The sequence below is a fragment of the Tetrao urogallus genome, assembly GCF_951394365.1.
Source record: "Tetrao urogallus genome assembly, chromosome: 21".
Taxonomy (NCBI): Eukaryota; Metazoa; Chordata; class Aves; order Galliformes; family Phasianidae; genus Tetrao; species Tetrao urogallus.
In genome coordinates, this window is record NC_136834.1 from 248,550 (window position 1) to 271,776 (window position 23,227).

Sequence of the window (23,227 nt, forward strand, 5' to 3'; positions counted from 1 at the left end):
TTTCATGTTTCAGAAACAACATAATGTTTTAGGAACCCACAGCACACACTGAGCACTTTAAGAATGTGAACTTGGATGAAATGCTTGGGAACAAGTTGCAACTGGAAATAAGCTTTGCAAACGGCACAGAATCTATGAGCCAGGGGCAGGAGGCAGCAGCAAGGCCAGGCAGTGACGAAACGTGCACAGAGGAGCAGATGATCTCCTCGTGCCGTACAAAAAAAACCCAGAGGAAAAAAAGACCCTCGAACAAAAACACCCCACACCCATTTTTCCACCCCTGCCCATACAGCCTCATCTCTTGCTCCTGGCCCTGCCCTACCTTTGCTTTCTCAAAGTCCAAGTCCTTGCCAATGGTAGTCAGCAAGCGGCAAAGGCACTCGAGGGACTCCTCATCATGGTTTTTTAGCAGCTTTACCACACAGTCATGCATGATCGCTTCCGTCAGCATTTTCAGTTTGAAAAGCTCGCCGATGAATTTTATATTCCCAATGGATCTCCGCCGCGCTTTGTCCTTGGCCTCTTCCAGCTCGTCATGGAGCCGGGTCTTCTCCTCTGGCTGTAAAACACAAAAACAGCTCTAAAAAGCATGTTCAAAGAGCACAGGACTCTTCAAGAGCCAGTTTTACAATCACAGTTGCTGTTGCTCCTGTTTACTCTTTTTCTCCTAACAGCCAAAAAGCAGCTGCTCTAAACACTCATCGAGGCAAATATTTATTACATTCAGCTACAGCAACAGTGAAACTATTCTGATATTTCCCCCAATTGGTCGCAGCCTTCAAAAGAGATCCTTTTCTGAGGGCTCTCTTGAGTGTCTGTGGGGAAATACTCCACGTACAGTGGTAGCAGCTTCAAGCTCTTTCTGCTTCTTTTCAAAGACATCATCGTCAGCCTTGTCCTTTTCAAATTCCTTCTGGCAGCGATTTAACAGCAACTTGCGGAAATTCACTGTGCTCCCAGGTTTGTCTGCCATGGGCACTTTCAGCTGCAGGAAGAGGAAGCAAAAATCAGCAGAAATACAGGTAAAGTCAACACACAAATGAGATCTGCCACAAGCCACCCATCACATTTTATTATGGACTTCGTATTCGGCAGAGCAACTTTGCACGGCTGTGACCATTAAGCACCACACCATGATTTCCAGCAGTTTCAGATTCCATGTGGAAAGTCACACTCAGAATTTGGCTGACTCCACCTCTGCCTGGAGACAGATTACATTTCCATTCACTAAATCCTTCAAAAAGTCTCACTGCTTAAAAGCACTGCTATTGCACACCGAAGACCTTGGGGCCACGCTCCTTCATGGCACGCCATGGAAATCATCGCGGGGGGAGGACGAGCTGGTTTGTCCCACAGTCAGCATCTGAAAGCTAGCTTGGCTCTGCACCTCTCCAAATGAGAGGGAGAAAACAGACTTTCTAAACGTGATTCATAGCACCTCACAGCCAGGCACAGCAAAATGCTTGGTGTCCTCCACTCCAAGCAGTGTGTCATTCCAAGCAAAGCATGGCCAATGAACAAAGAGGAAGAAACCCGCAATGTAAATTCTTTAAGTTCAGAAATTAACATTCAATCTGCTCTTGCCATGCTTCTATTACTGCCCAGCAGTGCGTGGGGAAAAGGCGCAGAGCGCTCTCCCCAAGGAATGATTCCCACTGGCCTTGGGCAGCTCTTACCGTCACGAGGCACCTGCACATGTTTGCATACGCCACGGAGAAGCTCGGCTCATCAATAGCCTTCTCAAAGACCAGGTCGATGACTCCTTTTAGCCTCTCTTCAGTATCTACCGTCAGGTCTGTGACTTGCTTCATAAGCTGATTGAACATCTGGGGAGTCAGCTTGTTCAAGATGCTTCGTACCTTGCGGAACAGCTCCTACACAACAGACAAGCCTTGAGGAGCAGCACCAACCAAACAGGCACACAGTGGCTTTCAGGAATGAGCCAGGATGCATTTTTGAGGAGAACAGAGAAGAGGTGCTGCAGGATTTTAGAATGTTGAGGTACGCCCCAACCCTCCTCGCTGTGCGTTTCAGCTCCAGCCCTAAGCCAGCTATCGGCTGTCACAGCTCCTGGCTGCAATGCAGGGGTTCTGGGAACATCTAAGCACTTTATTTTCAAGCACAACTGAGGCACAAAACCCTGCTGTCACTCAACTTCATTATCAATTCAGCTACAAAACATAAAGTAACAGGGAGCGGTTACCTCCGCCCTCATCCAGAAGCAATCAACTTTTTCTGTATTTGAGACACTAAGGAAAAAACTGTCCTGACAGTAATTAGGTCAACAAAGCTCCTGTTAACCCCGAGGACAGAATCCCAGTGTCCTCCACGACTATCTCCACTTATCCTAGGAATTAGAAGCTTTACCGCCAGGCAAATACCTCACCTACAGTGGCTGCCCCATGGAGGGAAGGAGGGAGAGAGGGACACAGAGAAAGCTTCAGAGAAAGTGTGGCTGAGCTGGGCAGCACAAGCTGGGGGATTACCACAGAGGAAGCTCAGTGTGGCTGATGCTTGGTACAGAAATGCAGTCTAAAAGGGAATGAAAAGCAAGTTCTGTGCTGGAAGTCTGAGCCTGTTTGCTTTAGAATGGAGTCAGAAACATCTGACAGCATTAGAAAAACAACCCTGGATGAGAGGTAGTAGGTTGTCTGGTGTTCACAATTTAAGCTCTCCATGTACAGGTTTGCCATTTAAACTCTAAGAATAAAAACATGAAAAAAAAGATTAAGGCAGAGGAAAGCTGCAATTCAGAGTGGAATTCACTGCCCTTAAACAACAGCCAAGGCAAACTACCTCTTTCCTTGGTTACAGACAGCCATGCTCGGAGCAGCGCTGCCTACGTTCTCACCTGGGTTTTGACATTTTCAGGGTCCTCAGTTTGGTTCTCCCTCTTCAGGCTCGGCTTCCAGGCGTTCTCTGCCTTCTTCAGGTGAACATCCTCCTTCACACACACCGTGATAATCTTCCTGGGCTCCCTCCTCTGGCCCGGCTGAGATCTCCTCGGTCCAACATTCAACAACTAGGACAAAAACATTCCTTGTTGTATCCCCTTTTAAACACGTGCCTCGAGAGCACTCCAGGGCGCAGAGCAGCATGCTGAAGGCAGCAGGTCAGTCACCAGCACGGCCTGGGATGCTCAGGGCTCCCTCCACACCACGCAGCGCTGCAGCTGCTCGCAGGGACCACGTGTGCACCCAGCACATCTCTCAGCAGCCCTTCCCAAAACAGATGGGGCCGACTCTCTGCACCTCAGCTGCACCCAGATGCTACACAGGCGCTGTGGGACTGAGCCCGGCCCCGTGGAAAGCAGGAACCTTGTCAGTGAAGTATCACTGCAAACAGGTACTGAAGGATTAGGTGCATCCTTACCAGAGCGTTTCAAACATGTCATCCCAAGCAATTAGGCAGTGATTAATCAGCAGCTCTGCCAAAACACTAAGTCTTAGTGGAGCTTGTTTCAGACAACAGAGCCATTTTGGGACAGGAATTACATGAAACGCAATGAACAGAGCATTGGTGCTGCTCCTGCACTGCGGAAACACGAATCCTAGCAGCTATGGATTGAGCTCTGCAGCTCACAGGAGAAAGAGACACGCGCTGCCCATCCCCGCATTGGTGTGAGAGCCGCCAGCACTGGGGAGGTTCCACCAGCTGTGCCCACAAACTGCCCACCCATCGCCTGGGAACTGGTAAGGACTGAACACATCACATGTGGCACTGAGGTTATTTTTTTCCCTGCGGTGCTTGCGTTTCCAAACTCATTTATTGGAAACCTCTTAACTCGATGTAAAAATTAGCACAGTAAAATTCCATTATCAAAACCCGTTCTTTACAACAGAAGTAATTAATCTCTTCAGTGGCCAGCAGGAAGCTCCATGCAAACCATTAAAGCACGTCTTTGTTCAGCAAAGCCACAGAGCCAGTGCCGCAGAGGCCCAACCACCTCCGTTATTCTAACAGCTGCACTGAATGCACATGGGAAGTGACCTCAGATGTTGCCTCACATGCCATAGAATGGCCCCGGACTCACAACTGAAAATAAGAAACCCACCCTCTGCTAACTTCTATCTGTGATTTGACCCGCGCAGCTCGGCGAGGTGGATGTGAGCACATGGGGAGCTGTCGGAAGGCGACGGCCTGGTGCTGGGACACGCTCTGTAGGCGTGGATGGAAGAGGGCTGCATGTGCCCAGGTCTCTGCACCACACAGACATGGGGCTCTATGCTTCCCGGGTGCACACCATGATTGGAACAAAGCCATACAAGAAACCAAGCTCCCAGGACAACAGCAGTACAACGACGCAGCACGGCTCCCTTTGGAGTCAGACAGAAAGCAGCCTCGGGTCGTTCCTGTAGCCCCTGCCATGCCCACCCACCCTCAGCAGAGGCACAGCTCTGTGCCTGCACCGCTTGGTGCCACCTGCAGCCACGGGCGCTGCCCAAACAAACGCCCACGAAGGGCGGCCACGGAGCAAGGAAGCTCCCTTCCCATCCAAAAACCAGACAAGAAAAGCAACAGACGAGCAGCCGCCACCAGCCGGACGCACCAGACCTCATTACACACCTCTGTGGCCACAGAAGGCTCCGGCTGGCCGCGTGCCCTGGGAGCACGAAGGCTTGGGCCAATCTCTGCCCCAAAAGAGAGACAAGTGGTGGCTGTCCCATGTCTCTCCCACTGAGGTGCCCCTGGCCCGAGGGACCACTGAGCCACAGGGTGCAGCTCCTGAGCACGCAGCTGCCCTGCAGGCACTGATCACATCTTTCAAACTGACGGTGCACCTTGCAGAATGTCAGTGTGGAGCAGGAGGACATGCAAGCTGCCCTCACAGCTCTCTCCAATCTGCCTGCCTCTGACACCAGACCTCTACAGGCATTAATAAAACAAAGGCTTTAAGATTTTATTTTTTTTAATAAGTGAGACAAACTAGCTGAGTGTTGGATTAAGTTTTAAAAGTGAACAGAGGCCTCCTTTGAATGTGAGATGAAATACACAAATCACAAACTCTGAACAGGAAGAGCTGTCTATTTTTTGTTGCAAATTTACAAAGCAGCAAGTGGAAGAGGCACCGAGCTCATGCCTGGCCTCCTGTCACAGCCCAGTCCCCATAGATAATAACAGATCCGTAACACCTCTGATTGCAGCACTTGTGCTGCACTCACATTTTCTGCTAAAGGCATGGAGAAGCACTTAGCAGATCTGCTTATTAACCTACGTTACCCGTCCCTCCAGATAAACGGGGGCAAAAAGGAGAGCAGACAGAGGCACGGACACAAGTCCTGCTGAGCAGCCAAAGCCTCACACCTCCTACTCTCCATCCGTGGTCCTGGTGCAACAGCATCCAAGAAACCATGGAGCTGCTGCTCCCTTGGGCACAGGTGTGAGACAGGAACAGCCGCCCTCCCGGGGGGCACAGAGCCCAGCAATGCAGCTTCCCAGCAGCAGCACCCTGGGGAGCCCAGACCACCAGTGGGGATGAGCACAGCCGAGGGACCGAGCACTCCTCCCCCACGGCACGCGGCTCTACCTCTACCTTCTTCCCTACAGCAATAACAAGTGTTTTGTTCCTGTGTGACGGCACTCCTGATCCCATCTGAACTGATTACGGTCTGAAAACAGTCACACAAAACATTTAAAAGAAAAGAAGGGGAAAGACAAAGCCAGGGAAGCAAAATAAAAGATTTCCACGTGCCGTAAGCTTGTTAGCACGGAGCTGCTTGATGTTATTTTGAGGGCAAGGAGCAGGCGGTGGGCTGGGATGGCGTTATGAGCATGGCCTCTGCGGAGGCTGGATGGCTGAGCAGACAGCGTGCACGCGGGCTTTGCCATGCGCCACGAGGCAACGGCTGCCTCTACGTGGGCCAAGAAGCGCTCATCCTGCACACCAACACCGCAGGACAGCCGCTCGTTAAGCAACGTCCCCTTCCGGCCCTCCTGGGGAAGATGCAAAGAGAGGCACTGCCCTTCGAGGCGCAGATGTAGGATGTATGTTATGTGCGGGATGCTCCAAATGAACGGGGCAAGCAGCACTTACCTTTTCTCCCCCTTTCCATAGGTCTGCAAAGTGCAGACCCCTCGTGGATCCCGCTCAGGCCAACGTCCCAGCATGCCCTCAGCTGGTGCTGTCCCACCCACCACTGAAGACTGCCTAGAGGGGTACAATGCAAGTCTTGTTTCTTTTTTTTTTTTTTCTTTTTGTTCTTTTAAAACAATGTTGCACCTTTTTGTAAAGCTTTCTGCCGGTGGTTCATTATCAACAGCGGGTGATACGGGAAAAAAACAAACTCTACAAAAAGGTGCAAAGATGGGGAAGGAAGGGGGGATGTGGCTTACCCCTATTGGCAGGTTCCTCAATGGTGGGTGAGGCGAGACCAAGAGAGGGCATGCTGGGGAACCGCACCGAGCCAGGGACGGCAATCCAGGGCTGCTCTGCACTTTGCAGGCCTGTGAAAAGAGAAAGAGCAACAGCGGTGTCACTGAGGTGCCACACGAAGGATGGACAGCGCCGGGCACAACCTGCAGCCCACTGCAGCATCTCTGAGCATGGCAAGCGATGGTGACCTCAAAGAGCAGCACCGCCTCAGGACCGCGCCGCGCTCTGAGACAAACCGCGACAGCGAAGCTACTTGAAGACAAGGACGTGTGCCCAGCACCGAGGAACCAGCCAAAGACTGCTCCCCAACCAGAAACATTACAGCAACTCAAAGTCTGCAGCACCACCGCCGGGCTCGGCTCCGAAATCTGGAAATCTGCACACTCAGAAGTCAAAGTTATTTAAGTGAAGGTCTTTGGAACCAGCGGTTCTGAATGGTAAGAGATGGATACACGACTAGATGCAACCAGACAGACAACCTGAATGTATTTAGAGAGAGAGATGGAAGATGAGTGATGACACATGAGGCAGCTCCGACCCGGCTGCAGCTCCTAGAATAACACAGCACAGCACAGACAGAAAGGAGGAATTCAGAAGCAGGGTGAAGGGTTTGGGCAAAGCCAGGCAAAGGGCAAAGAAGAGAATGTGAAAGGAAAGCAGAGGAAAAGGCAGAAAAATGAGGAATGAAGCGACCAAAGTATGCCAACATGTTGTTGTATGAGATACGGACGCCTGCACACATGGACTGACAAATCCACAGCATGGAAATACATTTCCACATTCTCAAGAAGGAAAAGAGGAAGGAAGAGATCAAGTTCATGTTAAGTGCAACACATACCGATTAAAAACATCCACAGTGTTTTGCCTGTTTTCCTAAACTCTGACAGCCAAGAAAATATCTCCCTTGCACTCAAGCCAGACAAAACCAGAACCATTGGAATACTGGAAAATGCCCAAACACGTGAGGAAGGACTCCATGAGCGCCAAGACCAGTTGTTAAATTAGCAAGCTGGGGAAAACTCACACTTCCAGATACGTTTCTTCCACCGGAAGGCTGCCTCCCAAAATCAGCAAAGGCTGGCGTGAAGTCTGGGCCTCGAGGCAGTATCCGAGGGTCCAGGGTCCTCAGTGGCAATTTGGGCTGGTTGACCTGCGTTGCAGAGCAGAGCAGACAAACACGGCCTCGTCAGTGGGTGCTGCAGCTATCGCAGCTCTACAGTCTCTGCTAAACCATAACATTCATACTTAATATCCAAATGACGCTTTTCACAAACCAGGCAAGTTTTATGCACTCCCATTACACTAAAGGCGCACTTAATGCCTTCCACTGATGGCAACTGTGGAAATATGTGATGCTCAGAAACGTTTCAAAGCTTAATATCATTTAAGGAAGATAAAACCATGCCAGCACAGGCCCGTCCTGTGCACAACGAATGCAGCTGTCCTGTTTTGGGATCCCAGAGCTGTCACCTTCCCTCGAACAAATCCCTGTGGTGATAACACAAGAGACTGCTGGCTGAGCACAGGCAGCCCAAGAGCAGACAGAGCAGTGAGAAGCCAGCACAGAAAACTAGTGGGAGGATGGAATCATTTTGGGAACAGTGCTGTGTGTCACAATTTGTCTGGGCACGAAATTCAGAGTAGAAACATTTCTACACGTGAGAATCACCTACATCTGAACTATGCTCGAATGTTAAGAACGAGCCTGTGGTGCTCACACCAAACTACACAGCTCCAACAGAGATAGGAACAGGCTCCTGACGGCAGCCCACCCAGATAAGGAGTACTTCAATACACAGATGTACAGGAGGGAGAAGCACATCTGTAATAAGGCGGCTTACAATCACAAAGCTTTGTGAGAGCCAAGGTATTAGTCATCGTTTATTAGACCTGCTCATAGGTATCAACACAACTGCTTCAGATGAAAACAGCCTGCCCACAAGCAGGGCTATGCTTTCCTAGCGGCAGAAATGAACTCTTAAAAGACAACGGCTCTCCTTTTGCTCTTGCTTTGCTAATATCCTTGGGTCTTAATGGCTGTAAGACAGCACTTTCAATTTTAAAACTACTCAGTGTAACTTAATCCAGGATACAGACCATTAAGAAAACCAGTGTTTCAGATTTTAAATTGTCTGCACTCATTCACTACTCAACAAATCTTGTGATGTGACACGAGCCCTTCCTGATTTTCCCCTTCCTGACAGAAGTCTTTGCCAAAAAGGTGAACGAGACAGAATACATCAAAGATCTGAATTCAGTAAGAAAAACCACGAAACCAAAGGGATTGCACGCACCTGTTTGATGGGCTCTCCTCTCACCTTGTCGAGAACCACGTCGCTGATGGGAGGCAGCCCTTCTGGCTTCTGGATGCAGGCAGGCATGAACTGGCAGTCCAGCAGGAACTCCCTGTCGTACTGCTTCTTCCCATCTGGGTCCAGAGGCTTCCACTGCTCTATAATGAGAGAAGCTGCTGAGATTCACAGGGAGCAAAACCTCCACTTTCGAAGACACGTTCCTGTTTAATCCGAAGGTAAGAGTCAGCTAATGCTGCGCAGGAAGTTGGACTTGAATTTTAATTTTGAAGCCCGCCAGGCAGCGAGGAGAGGAACATACGTCACATGAAAGGAACATAACCAAGTGGGGGCACACGGCCAGCCCAGCGCCATGTGGAACTAATAACCAACCTGGAGCCCACGTCCCCTCACTTTACTCTTCACATCTGCAGGAGATGCCACGTTTGTGCTGCACGGATGCCAGGCTGCTGCTGTGCTTTGGCCTGTCCATTCACACCTGCTGCTAAAGCTTTATCTTTTTTCTTTATTTCACTCCCTGATCAGTGGTTTTGGGTTCTCAGCAGCCTGATCCCCGCAGGAGCCTCTCCTCAAGCAGACCTCCTCTCAAGGTCTTTCCTTAATTTGTTTCACAGAATTTCCAGGCTCCTAAGCAAATGACTTCATTTATTTTGAGGAAGCTCCACTTGAATAAGAAATAACTTAGAAATTGGTACCAACTGTAAAGTGAGATGGTCTCAAGGTCTCTCTTAATAAGGTGAACTTCCCGAGGGTCCGGCCTACGAGTGGTCTCCATAATAACACCCCCAGGCAGACTGTACATAGCACCAACCAGCAACAAGAGCACAGTGTCACACTCACAGAATGGCTCTGGGTTAGGAGGGACCTCAGCGGTGATCCATCCCCACCCCTGCTGTGGGCTGGCTGCCCCACCAGCTCAGGCAGCCCTGGGCCCATCCACAGCCTTGGCCAACTCCAGGAATGGGGGCCCCCCACTGCCCTCTGAGCCTGCACGATGTATTTCATCAGAAAAACTGCACCACCACAGCTCAGCAGCAGAGCCTGGGCTGACGATCAAGCATTGCTTCTCTCCTTCTTACAATTCCTGTTTGATCAGGTGACTAAAACTGCACACACACTCACTCTTGTGCAGCACCCAGTTGGGACTTTCACAGCGTTTAGTAAAAACCGTGTCTGCTTATGTGCAGCTTCTCAGAGCCCACTGGTTTGTGAATCCCAGCAGAAGGCAAGCAACCCTGCAGCAGCCCGGAGCGTGCTTACCTGGCTTGTACTGCAGCGCAGGCCCTTCAGCAGAGCCCTCTGTGCAGCCCGAGGTCACATCGGCCCCCTCTCCCTCCGACATGCTCTCAGCACCATTGCGGACAGGCTCTGCCTCCTGCTCTCCGTTCTCTTCCACAGGTTTCACTTTTTTAAGTTCGGAGGGGTCTCTCTCCAGCTGAAACCCGTGGCTCATGTTATCCTGTTCAGATTCAAGTACTTTGTCACTCGAGAGCTCCTCTTCTACTTTAGGCTGAAGCAGACACAAACATAGAGGTGCTGTCAGAGCCCTTGCAGAGCCCAACACCTGCAGATGGCTCCCCGTTCACCCACGCAGCCTAACAGCCATGTTTTGTGTGCTTCTACTAACCCTAAGCCTTCCTGCACGTGCTGTGCAGATCCATAGCAACACATGTGCTGACCACACCATGTACTGACACTCCTGCTGTTAATTGTAGAGCTCTGAGGATACAGCCCTATTCTGAATTCACACACAGACACCGCAGCGATTAAACAGAAGGAATCTGAGGTGCTCCAAGAGGGGCTCTTAATTCTCTCTCCTCCCAACCTACATGCACCGCATCCTTTCACACTTTTTGCAGGGTTGCAAGTTAAAATGGCATGGCGTTCCATTTTAGCACAGGTGAAAATATCAAAGAGTGCAAAGATGGGACTCCTCCAGCACTGACAGGAGAACATACAGAGAGAACCTGCAGGGGCAGCTCAGCCAGCGCCACTCTTCACATGCACACCAGCACAGTGTATATCCTGAATGGTTACAGTTCCCTCACCCGCTCTGTAAGTTCTATTGTCAGTTTTACCCAGGACATTTAAGAAACAGGCTTTCCATGCACCACCCCTACCAGAATGGCAGCAAAGGCAACACTCCCAGTTTGTCTAACTGCAGGTGAGGCGGTTTTGCACAGATGTCAGCTATTTTCCTTCCCAGCTCCTCCACCACACAGTCATTCTCTGGTCATGACATCACAATGACATCACTGTGCAGCAAAAGAATGTCCCAAATGCCACCAGAGTGGCCCTGGGACCCCCAAATGGTGCACTTTTAAAGGGTTCAAACCCATTTCCCCTTGGGACAGCATTTAAGACTCCACATTCTTGAATGCTAGTAGCGTTCAATAAGGCAAGAATGAAGAAAACTTGGAGCTTCAAGGTCCAGGGACAGCCAAAAGCCACTGCTCTAAGAGATGCCAGGGAATATCACAGGTCTGGGAAATGTTCCCAAAAAGTCTGCCTTGGGTCCTTGCGAGACAGAGGAAGCAGCGTGTCTGAAGCAGCCTTTGAAGACATCAACATCATCAGTGAATACAGAGAAAGGAGCGCTGCGTTCCCTCACCTCTGCCTCTGCCTCTGTCACCTCCTCAGTGCCCTGGGTCCGCTCTTTTGGTTTCTTCCACGTCTTTGGTGCAGTTACAGCAGTTGAGGCTGCAAGGCAAGCGTGCATCCATCAGAACACGAGCGATGCGCTTCCCTCCTCACTGCGCTGCCAACCACGCAGGGCAGTGGAGCAGCCACAGCCTCACAGAGGTTTTATTTCAAAGCAGCGCTAACAAAATCATCCAAGTGACATTAAAACAGGATAATTGTTCCACAACTGCTTGTTGGAGCTCCAAATGGCCCTTCTGACAGCTAGGAGTTTATTACCAGCACTGCGAGGATCGTGTAGGGCAAAAGAGAACATCAGAAACCAGAGAGTTTTGGGAGGTGACGTCCTGGTGAGGCATTTCTCAGCAGGTGCATCACAACGGCTCACCACCACCCAACCCACAAACCTCACAGGGCGACCACGGCAGCACCGCCAGCACAGCACCTCCCACTCCAGCAGCCCAGTTCTCGTGAGCTGGGTTTATGTTTTGATTTTAAAGCAGGTTAACAGCTCCACTGCTCATTAATTTCCCCGGACAACTGATTCAAAGAAAATACCATATAATATTTCTAGGGTCTGCAGTGATTTACTCTAATTACCTTTCTCCCCGGAAGGGTAAAAGAAACCATGCAGTATACTAAAATACAAAACCATTAGTCCAACATGCTCGTAATTTGTTGCCAGTGTTACCAACTTAAATTCTGACACAAGCACACGTGCATATTTAACAGTGTAAACAGAACTGATTTTGTGATTGAAGTTTCCAGCAGATGGATTTGCTGCTCAAGCCTTTGGTTTCCAGCAGATGCTGAGGAAAAGCGTCTTCCTTTCTTTACCACTTCACCTGAACAACAACATTTTGCTGACAGGATGGGCAGAGTACAAACCCCGACCTGGGAGAGTTTCACCCTCCCTGAAGCACCAACCTCAGAGTTTCGTTGATGCTTTACACGACTTGAGAAATTCTCCTTTCTCAGTTGTGAAAGCCCATGTCTTGGCTAACAGACGCCAACCCCAGGATGTGCGTGCAATGCTGGCTACCACTTTTATGAACAATTACCCAGGGATGTTCTGTAGCTGCAAACAGAGCTTAGCATTTTGCAATCAAAGCAAAGGCCATGAGGCAGAATCAGATTTCCCAGAGACAGATACAAATGGGAATACCAGACAGAAGAGCCCCAAAGAGCCCTTCCTACGGCTCTGCTGCACGCCCCGTGCTGCCAAGCACTTACCTGGGACAGGACTCTTGCTAGAGCTCAAGCTCAGAGCCTCCGTGCTCTCCTCCAGTTGCCCATCCGCCTCCATCTCCTCCTTCTTCTCAGCATCTGCCAGCTCTTCACTAGAAGCAGTCCTTGCGCCTTCCTCTCCCTCCACATCTCCCTGAGCAGGGGGGGCACCGGGAGGCAGAGGCGGTGGTGGGGAAGGGGCTGTACTGGTCAGAGCAGCAGGAGGAGGAGGAGGGCTGGGAGCTGGGGCAGGCGGCGGGGATGGGGCTACACGGGGGGTGGGGGGGGGGGGCACGGAGCCCAGGTCCCCGGGAGCTGCCTCTGGTTCCTGTGGGTCAGCAGCGAGCGGCACAACGTCCCCTGCAGCCATGTCGGCCCCACTCTCTGCGGCAGCGACGCTCTCACTCACTCCGTTCAGTTCCTTACTGGTGTTCATGCTCACGCTCACAGTCACCGGCACATCGCCGGGTGCCACAGGGCTGCCCACCTCCTGGCACGCCTCGCCACGGGGCTCCTCTGTGGGCACTGGGTCCGATGCGTCCAGGCTGGGGAGAGGCATCGCCTCCTCCTTGGGGGAAGCGACTTCACATCTCTCCTCGGGGTCGGCGGTGGGCGAAGGTTTAGCAGCAGCGGTGGTGGCAGCGGCTGCAAGCGGGGCGGGGGGTGGCGATGGGGCCACAGTGGGGGCCGGCGGGCTGTGCGGAGGGCTGGGCTCAGCCACCGGCAGGGCCGGGTCCTGCTTCTCTGCTGCGGGCTCTGCCCGGAGCATGGGAGAAGACGGCTTTAATACTGGGTCTGGTTTTGGCTTCTCTTCTGGGAAAGGAAAACAAAAGGCAATGTTACAATCTGAACACCAGTCTCTGCTGTAGCTGCCCCCCCGGCCCCAACTCCCCTGCTCCAGAAACTCCACAGAAGACAAAAATGCACCTGAGTTGGGTTCTGTTGTGGAGGAATATACGGCTGTAGCGCCGAGAGCTGAGCAGCTCCTGTCCTGACAGGCAAACGGGCGCTGAGAGCAGCCAGCTGCCTGCGAAATCCCTGCCAGCATCGCCGCATCGTGTCACAGCCATGGGATGGCTGAGGTTGGAAGGGGCCTGAAAGCCCACCCCTACCATGGGCTGGCAGCCCCCACCAGCTCAGGCTGCCCAAGGCCCATCCACAGCCTGGGGCACCTCCAAGGATGGGGCACCCACAGCTCTGGACAGCAGTGCTAGGGGATGCTGCCCGACGGCTGGTGACAGGCTGCGCTTTAAGCCTGCCATGCATCACATCATCACCGCTATGTGAGACACATTCAGCTTCTTCTGCACTTGCTAGTTCTAAGCTCCAACAGACTGAAGGACATAATCCCATTTTTGTTCTAAATTTCAGCCAAGAGGAGATATCTTTTCCAAAGAAAGCAGAAACAAAAGCGAGTGAAGCACAGCTGCCACCAAACAGCACCACTGCCGCCACATGTTTGTGGTCCAAAGGCTCAGGAGGGTTGGATTTGGATTCTGAAGGCTCTGTGGAACGACCCAGAACTGGTTTAGAGAAGAAAATGCGTCACCTCCAATTCTGGAATGTGGCTGCAGAGTGGAGCATTCCTGACATTTACAGTTCTCTATAAACACTGCCTGGGTATTCTCTCCCCAGAGATAAATGTGATTGCTCAAAACAAAACAAAACAAAAAAAAACTCGAACATTTGAAGAGCCCAGAAAAAACATTCTGGGAAGTAAAAACACAGCAAAAGCCATACAAGCTGCATCTGGAGAGCGGTGGTCCAAACAAACAGCCTTCAGCCTGCACCTCATGCAGGGAGGACTGTGCAGAATTCAAGGAGAGATGGAACCAGAGGAGGATTTCAGAGCCAGGAGCAAACCTGGCCGAGGAGAAGTACATCTTCCCTTGGAGACCAAATCTCCAAGTCCCGGTGAGGATTCCCATCTGCGAGCGACCACAGAGACAAGGACCCACACATGGCTGGGAAGGCCAAACAGTAGCATGGGAGCCGCTCATGCACGCTGACTCAGCCCGCTTACCTTCCCTCGGTGTGCCCAGGGAGGCAGTGGGGTGCTGGGTGAGATCCAGCTGGACATGGGAACCCATCCCAGCTCCACGCTGTTTATCCAAAAATAATCGCTGGGCTCGCTGCCATTTTTCCACCCTTTGTCCCAGCACAGATATTTGTGAGGCAGAGCTGCTGCTCACTGGAGCACTCTGCAGTGCTCTGCACACACCGGGCACCGACAGCACTGAGCACTGCTTGCCCACACGGTGCTGCAGCCCTCAGCTCTGCCTGCCTGCATCCCTGCACGCCTGCACAGCCCGACAGCCAGGGACTGCTGCAACAGCTGTGAACCCAGAGCATGGACTGCTCGTCTTGTAGAGAAAGTCCAAGGATTCCAAAGGCTGCCAACAGCAGTGCCGGCTGTGCTGCTACACACAGTGCCAGCCCTGCACCACACACATTGCTCACTGAAGCTTTTCGTGGCCATAAAGTGTCACCGCAGGACCTGGTGCACAGCACCTCCCCTCCTCTGACATCTCCTCTCCACACAGACAGCTGAAGACCCCCTTCAAACACCCATTCTGAGGTGTAAGAATGAAACATGATCACTTCAGGAAACCTTTTCCATCTGTGCCCTGGTTTCTTTTCGGTGAGCCATTTCCGAGACTCACGGCCCAGTCACAGTTTTTCTAATTACTCTCTCCCACACCACAGGCCAGAGCTCTCCGGGCACCCCCGGGATGCTCTGCTGCAGCTGATGAATGGCAGCAGTGATGTCAAGCCTCTCTGCTAAGAGCCCTTTCCTGACGTACGTTTGTTTCTGAAGGACGGCACGTGGGTGAGAGGAGCTTCACAGTTCTCACTGCTCTGGAATAATGTTCATGACATACAAGCTTTAATACCATTTTTCGTTAAGCAGTTTCACACAGGGAAATTTCAATTAATTCCCTTAGCAACACATTGTTCCACGTTCCACTGGAGGAAGAGACGGCCCCTCCCCTTCTATTGCTGCTGAATGCCACCCTGCTTCTCTCCCTGCCAAAAATATTCCAACTGGAACAAGAAAGGAGAAAAAGGACTAAAAATAACAGCAGAGGAAATATCTGATGACCAACCTTGCTTCGGGGCAATGGCTGCGGGGCCGGCAGTGCTGGCAGTGAGGTGGCTGCTCTCCACTGGCCCATAGAGCACAGGGCCGGGCTCTGGGACCTGGCTGGGCAGCTGCTGAGGGTGGAAGGACAAAACAGGGCAGCAATGAACATGAGAACAGAAAAACTGGCAATGTGAACGCAAGCAGGGAAGGGGGAGATGAGAAGAGCACAGGGGAAACCAAGAGGCAGGGAGAAAAGAAGAGAATGCCAGCACAGAGGGAGCTTGATGCCTCCCATATGCAGAAACACAGTGCAGGAGCAGCAGGTCACACAGCTGAGAAGGATGCTCCTCCTGCAGAACCCGACCTGACAGAGCGGAGTGCCCAGGACACGGCTGTCCGGCTCCTTTCAGACACCGTCAGAAATCCACGCTGAATGCATTTCCCTAAAAAGAAGCTCTGCCCATCTCCTCTCTTTCCTGGGACTCCCCTTTCCAACTTCTTCAGCTACTGCCTTTGAGCAGGGCAGAACACTCCTGCTTGACAGAAATCACCGATGCTGTTGGGACAATAACTCTGAACCTCCTGGCTCGAGCAGGCTTGAATTTCCAGTTGTATTGCACAAATGGAATTTCACTGGTGAGCTCTATCTCAGAGCTCTTCTGTCATTAACAAAAGTGGCTCCAAGTAGCTAATCAAAACGAAGCCTGGTTATGAAACAATGAAGTATTTGCATACTTTGCTTAGAGCATATGATTGGACATCACCGTTGCACTCTGCATACAAATGACAGCTGATGAGAAATCCAGGCTTACTAACCTCCTCTTGAGGAGCATTTATTTTGTCCTGTTTGACTTAATTGTAGTACCTTAAAATAGACTGCTGGATGCAGAAGCAACCCGGTGAGTGCCTGTGTTACCTGCACCCCCCACAAGCACTCTGAAACAGGTGTCTGCAGCTTGTTCACACTGCCACTTCCAGACTCTGGGGTTCATGTCAAGGTGGATGTGTACTCATGGCAGTACTGCCCATCTGCACTGCTCTCCTGGTCCAGAAAGGACCCAACAGCCCCAGGTTTCCAATCAGCTTAATTGTTGGCCATGCCCTTTTCTGTTGATTTGGTTTTGTTGTTTGTTTCTTTCCCTTTAGAGGCTGCACGCACAAAGACCAGATTTGGAAATTCCACGATAAATGGCCTGAGTCACTGTCCCTGTAGCACCCTAAAGCAAGACTAAAGTGGGAGGGCTTTAGCATGGACAGTAATGTGATCTGAGATGTACCACCAACCCCAGGCATGACCTATGGGGGGCACGAGCCAGTAGTGGAGACACCACGTCCTCCCCAAAGACTTCACCAGCTTCAACCACCGCTGCTGACACACACAAGGGGAAGGACGGACTGCCAGCAGCACTGCAGCTCTGCATGGTACAAGCTGAGGGCTGCTAAAAATGACCAAACCTGGGGAAAAAAAAAGCTTAAGGACATGGACAACTTAGGGAAAGAGCATCCAGGTGTTGCTGGTGTGGATGGAAGATAAAGAAGCTGCTCTAACAAAGGACAAAGCCACACAGCCATGCTGTTACCTGAGGCGGGGTTGGGGTGGAGGTGGGTCTGACGATGGGCGGCGTTGGGTTCCTGCTGCCCCCGCCGGACATTATTTCTTCTGTTATATCTTTGCCCCCCTGGTTCGGATCCCGGATCCGGATCTACGGTTTGGAACCAAGAAAGAGTTTGAGTGAGTCTTCCTTCACAAGCTGTCCCTGGGGCTCAGGGGCAGGACATGCTACCATCCCACACAGCACGAGACACTTCAGACTGAGCTGATGCTCTGCAGGAGCACTGCAACCTGAAATGCATGGTATCTCATCCCCTCATCTTAAAACCCAATTCAATCAAAATGCTCACCAAACACACGCACCTCTTCCCTTCGATCTAAAGCAAGTGTGGCACAACTTTAAGAACAAATGCATGCCTTGTTGTGCATCTGTGATCTCTAGATTTGGAAAATAAGCTTAGCGAAAATTGGACAATGTAGCAGTTTAGCTACAGAAATAAACTTGCCAGACAAAAAGAAAGAAACAAAAAGCCCCATATTACCCAATAGGAGATGCAGTGGCCTTGGCAGCCCAGCTGCTGGGACAGGAGAAAGCCTTTCTGTTTTCCTCTTCCACACTGAGATGGAGCATGCCATCCAAAACCAAACACCTGAGAACACACTGGGCACTCAACCGGCGCCTGAACCGCTGTCACTGCAGGTGGGAATTCATCAGGCCACATGGAATGAAGTATCAGTGCATATATTCTTCAGTGTATAGCTTGTGGGTTCTCATGAGCTGCAGAAGCGTGTTCCCTCCCATCTGGCTGTGACGTTACAGAACAGCACAGAAAGGTTCCCCATCAAACTGAAACGAAGTCAGCGCTGCGCAGTGCCAATGCAGTGTGGGTATGCGATGGAAGAGTCAGCCCCTCCGAAGATACAGCTCAGGTTTCAGCTCAAGCCCTCACCCATGTCCTTCAGCCTTAGCAGCAGGGCAGTGCCCAGACACAGCGTACTGTCAGAGAGGCTCCCTTACCGTTTTTTTCTCTCTTTTTGCTGGTGGAGGCTGCTGCTGCTGCGTAGGCACTATGATGGGTGCTGACTGATACACCGGCTGACTCGGGTAGAAAGGTGTTCCTGGGGAAGGACAGCACAGAAATGAGTGAGAGATTCAGCTTGTTTGTTAACGAAACAAAACCAAACACAAGAGATGAAGCTGCTTGTCCACCTGCTCCTCCCTCCCTTCTTTTGACGAACACTTCCAGCTGCAAACCAGTCTGTTTTGCTCTTCCCCACTTCCGCTAAATGAGAGCTGCTGCTCCAGCAAGACAGGAGATGAGGTCACTTCTTCACGTGAGAGCTTAGCATGTGCCCCAGTGGCTACTGAGACCCCTAGGGCAGGAAAAGCAACGTGCCTCCCTTGGGCTCCACTGCTTGGTGACACAAAGAAGCACAGACAGCACCTCAAAACTACACTGCATTGCTGACTGCATGCCTAACATCCAACACCGCTGCATTTTCTTTATGCACTGAGACTGCCTCATGGAGAATGGGTTCTCTCCAGAAGTGCTCCACAAACAGGAGTGTCACAGCAGAGCTGTCTCCTGCCCACATACCAGACAGCAGGCAAGCGTGCAATGCAGGGCTGTTGTCTGCTTTTCCATGGATGCTAGATGGCCACTTGCTTTCACCCCCCCCGAATTAATCTGATTTATTCTTCAGCTGAACTAACCTTTAAATGGGAATGACAATCTGCACTGTGCTTCTGACGTCTTTGTGACCACTGTAACCAAAACAGGAGGTTACTGCTATCTCAAGCAAGCGGAGAAATACACAAAAGCCAGTGAACCCAGCTCTGCACAATCTGATCTGCAACTTCAAAGGATGCATTCCTCAAGCTGTCAGCTGGAAAGCAAGGGCTGAGAGCAGGCCCCACTGCTGCAGCTCCAAAGGAAGGGCTTGTTGAAACATCCTGGGGTTTCCCAGAGTTCTTAGAAGTGGGCAAGGCAAGGCAAATAACGCCAATAACAATGATATGCATTACTGCAAGACATCTATTTCTGCAGTCATTCAAACAGAACAGGTTTGTTTGTGCTGATAGATCCTGCAGAAACTCTTGGAGGGGACTGTGCTTCAAGTGTGGTATCATCGCATATGGCAGCATGTTAGAAATGAAAAAGCGTTTCCAAGGCCCTTCCAAGGGCTTTGGAAGAAGAAGACCTGCCAAAGGAAGAGGTGCCATGGGACAGACGGACACTCACACATCTGCATGCAAGGAGCCAGGAGAGAGGCGGCTGTGAGCTGCTGGGGGATGGAGGAGGAAGCTGCTCTGCTCCGTGGTGTGGCTCTGAGCCTCAGGGCCTGAGAGACAGTGTCACACACTCAGCACCACGTGCAAACGGCCACAGAGCACAGCACAGGGCAACCACCCACCCCGCAGCACCAGACAGCAGGTAAGGCACAAGGCTTGCCCTTCTCCATTTCTAAACACCAAACGAGGAATGCGGGAACCAAAGATGCTAAACTCTCCCTTACTGTGAAGGGCGTAGCTCAGAGGAGACAAGGGCTGAGGGATGTATTGACAACACCTTAATCAATAGTAATGATTTAGCAGGGAATAACAGCCAGCCACTATTCTTGTTCACACGTGACTGTGGGTAGTTCTATGAGCTGCAGCCCTTCCTTGAGCATTCATACAAACAAAACTCCATTACTGTGATTTTTCCAGGAGTGAATAATCAGGGCCATGACACAACCGAATCGAGCAGCTATTTAAAGTTCAAATAAATGCTAATCCAGTTTGGTATTACAAATCTTCAGCTTGACAAGTGCAAAAAACACACGCAGGAAACGTCCAAGCAGAACTCACCGTAGGCGTTGGGGAATTCCCCAGGACCCGGTCCTGGATAGAAGGGGCCCGGCCCCGGCGGCTGCACAGGGTACTGCTGGGGGGGCCCGACGTAGGGTGGGCCGCTGTGGCGATACTAGGAGGAAAAACACAACCACCTGTTTACAGAGAGATAGGCGATGGCGTGCTGCTGCACGAAGGAAATGCAACAGAAGCCTCAAAAATCAATAAAGATGAGGCTGTCAAAGTTCTTTACAAAGACAAGTCACTCCCCTCTTTCGGTAATACTGCGTTCTTACAAAGCCCGAGGTTTTAGAGCTGTTAAGTCAATTTAAATACATCTACAGCATTTTCCAAGGAGCTTGATTTCGCACCGTTGCTGAAAAGATCTCGAAAACCAAAGGGTTCATTCATTCCTAATGCCTCCGTGCTCAGATGAGCAGATATTTCATAAAAGAGAAGGTCGGGGTCTAAACATGCAGCGAGAGTTACATCTCTCTCCCTCTGCTGATGCTGCAGCAGTCATGGAGAAAATCCAGACAGAGCAAAGGTTGCTTGGCTTCTGGAGTGCCTGGGAAAGGTGTCTGTACCTGTGGTATACAGTACTGGGGGGCCTGAGGCATGGGATACGGCATCGGCAGGTGATTAACCATCATGATGTGTTGGTTGGTCTGATACACTGCGGTTGGTGTTTGTGCACCAGGACGGATGGAAGGGCTGCTGTTCTGGATGGTAGCTCGTGGAGGCTGGATCTGAGGCCTCTGAAAAAACTGGGGCAGGGAAGGGAGAGAGGGAGGAGAGAGGAGAGAACAAAGAGTCGGTCAGTCCTTCTGGGGAAGGATGGGCAGCATTACAAAGGCAGACAATATTGCCATTCAGTACTACTTCCAAAGGGTTGCCACGCATTCAGAAAACAGCAGGACAATTTCTGACTATTTGTAAACAACAAGCTCATGCTAGCACCTTCGATTTTTACCAGGTGTGAAACTTTACATCTAGCTATTAGTTTGCACCTACTGAATTATACACCCCAACTTTCACAGCAACAGCCAGAAACACAATTTCTGTCAAATATGCTTTTATAAGGTGGGATGACTGCCAAAAGCCACCTTTATCAGGAAATCAAAGATCAAGGCAGCTGTTCCAATCTAACTCCAGAACAGCTGAAGGCCCAGCTTTATGAAGGCCACAGACGCCCCGTGCAAACCGAGCCAGGGAACTTGTCTTGTGCTTCGTTTCCAGAAGGGTGGCAACCTCTTCCAGGTGGCACCAAACTCCTCTACCATGTTTGCATGAAGTGATGCCCCAAACGAGTGGAACAGGTCCAGGAAATCAAGGAACCCACTGGAATGCGCTCAGGTCTCGGCTCGGAAGCACTGGGAAAGGCACCAGCATCCCAGGATGGAGCTTTCACAGCAGCCCTCGCTCCGGCTGTGAGCCCTGCCAACCCTCAGACCCAGCTGGTAAGGTATGCAGACAGTCAGGCATTCACTAACAGAATAATGATGCGAGTGATAAAGAGACATTTATGCCATGCAGAACCAGGAGTTAAAATTACCTGTATAGGTCTGAATCCTCCCTTCAATAACGAAGCAAGAAAGCAGCAGGAAACAGAAAGAAAGCCAATGGAACAGCTTACAGATCAATAGGAAGGAATAGGATTTAACATGCACCCTAACTGCACGCAGCTCCATTCATCTTTCTGCCCTGCTGTGACTGAGATCCTGCACAAACAGCAAGAAGGACACTGAACTGGTGCAGGACTGTCCTACCAGAACCCCACATCAGGGGCAGAAACTCCTCTGGAAAGGTTTCATATGGAAGTACAGAAATTAATAATAATAAAGAAAAAAAACAAACAATAATTAACCGTAGGAATTGTGATGCTACACAAAGACTCTATATTTACTCTGTTCCTAGGTCAAACATTTTTCCTTTTTGGTCTCTTTCAGTAATACAAAGTGGATAAAGCAGTAACACATGCTCAAATCATGGGTTTGGTCTCCACTTCTGCATCCAGACTGGAAGGATAAGAAATGCCACGTATTTAATTGCTAAGCAAAAAAATAACGATCATAAAATTAGGTCATCGTACATCACACCAAAGAAAGCTGACTGATGAAGTGTATCAATGCAAATAGTCTGTGAGCAACGGCATCATAAGCAGTGAGAACCAAAAAAAGAGGGTAATTGCTAAAGGATGAAGGCATGCGCTAGGCTTGTCTGCCTCGGCATTCGGAGAGCACGGGGCAGGGCAGAAGGAAGCTGTGATGCCTCTATGTGACATGACAGTGACATTAAAATGGCCGTTCTGGTGCTCCTGAGCGCTCTATGATACCTACAGTGCTCCCATAGCAAAACACGTCTCCAGAAAAGCCAACCTCTGCTGCAGAAATCCAGACACAACCAGGGTGAGCACAACGCCTTACGTCCAACCCTGTGAGCCGGGGTGCAGAGCCATCACTGCTCCGTGTGACCCGGACAGCAGCAGCTGCATGGGGACATCTGGAAGTGAGGGTGCAGGAAGAGAACGGGAAGAGCTGTGCTGCTTTGCTCCTCCACTAACACAGCTGTGTGGCTGCCCAGATGCAAGGAACCACTACCGGGAGACATGCTAAATTTACAGTGAGATTAACTGAATTCTGCAATTCCTCAATCCCTGAAGACATCAAAAAGAATTCTAAAATATTTTCTTTCACTGCCGCTTCTCTTCACTGTTCTCAGGGCTACTGATAAATGTGCAGAACCATCGGGGGGATGCCTTGGAAGGGCCTGTACTCCAGGTTCAGGAATGAAGGAAATCATGTCCTTTCTTCCTCCGCTGCCAACTGCTGAGTTACGACCATTGCTATGCTGTTAGCGGGTTGCAGAACTCTGGGAGAGCCAAAGTGCAGTAGGGAATGAAGAAGAAAGGGAAGGGAAGGGAAGGGAAGGGAAGGGAAGGGAAGGGAAGGGAAGGGAAGGGAAGGGAAGGGAAGGGAAGGGAAGGGAAGGGAAGGGAAGGGAAGGGAAGGGAAGGGAAGGGAAGGGAAGGGAAGGGAAGGGAAGGGAAGGGAAGGGAAGGGAAGGGAAGGGAAGGGAAGGGAAGGGAAGGGAAGGGAAGGGAAGGGAAGGGAAGGGAAGGGAAGGGAAGGGAAGGGAAGGGAAGGGAAGGAAGGGAAGGGAAGGGAAGGGAAGGGAAGGGAAGGGAAGGGAAGGGAAGGGAAGG

General features: G+C 50.9%; 1 protein-coding gene across 1 annotated transcript in view; it reads right to left on the reverse strand.

Moving 5' to 3' along the window:
• EIF4G3 (eukaryotic translation initiation factor 4 gamma 3) overlaps positions 1–23,227 on the reverse strand; it is a gene marked incomplete at both ends in the record, with an annotated part of 92,822 nt that overhangs the window by 20,667 nt on the left and 48,928 nt on the right. Inside the window, 16 exons of the mRNA XM_079545470.1 lie at positions 323–559; positions 839–985; positions 1,677–1,874; positions 2,852–3,022; positions 6,334–6,444; positions 7,398–7,523; positions 8,668–8,825; positions 9,946–10,195; positions 11,297–11,385; positions 12,559–13,365; positions 15,660–15,768; positions 17,218–17,340; positions 18,208–18,308; positions 20,041–20,155; positions 20,610–20,789; positions 21,578–21,598. Coding sequence (XP_079401596.1) covers positions 323–559; positions 839–985; positions 1,677–1,874; positions 2,852–3,022; positions 6,334–6,444; positions 7,398–7,523; positions 8,668–8,825; positions 9,946–10,195; positions 11,297–11,385; positions 12,559–13,365; positions 15,660–15,768; positions 17,218–17,340; positions 18,208–18,308; positions 20,041–20,155; positions 20,610–20,789; positions 21,578–21,598 — 2,943 coding nt within the window. The remainder of the gene's footprint in view (positions 1–322; positions 560–838; positions 986–1,676; positions 1,875–2,851; positions 3,023–6,333; positions 6,445–7,397; positions 7,524–8,667; positions 8,826–9,945; positions 10,196–11,296; positions 11,386–12,558; positions 13,366–15,659; positions 15,769–17,217; positions 17,341–18,207; positions 18,309–20,040; positions 20,156–20,609; positions 20,790–21,577; positions 21,599–23,227) is intronic.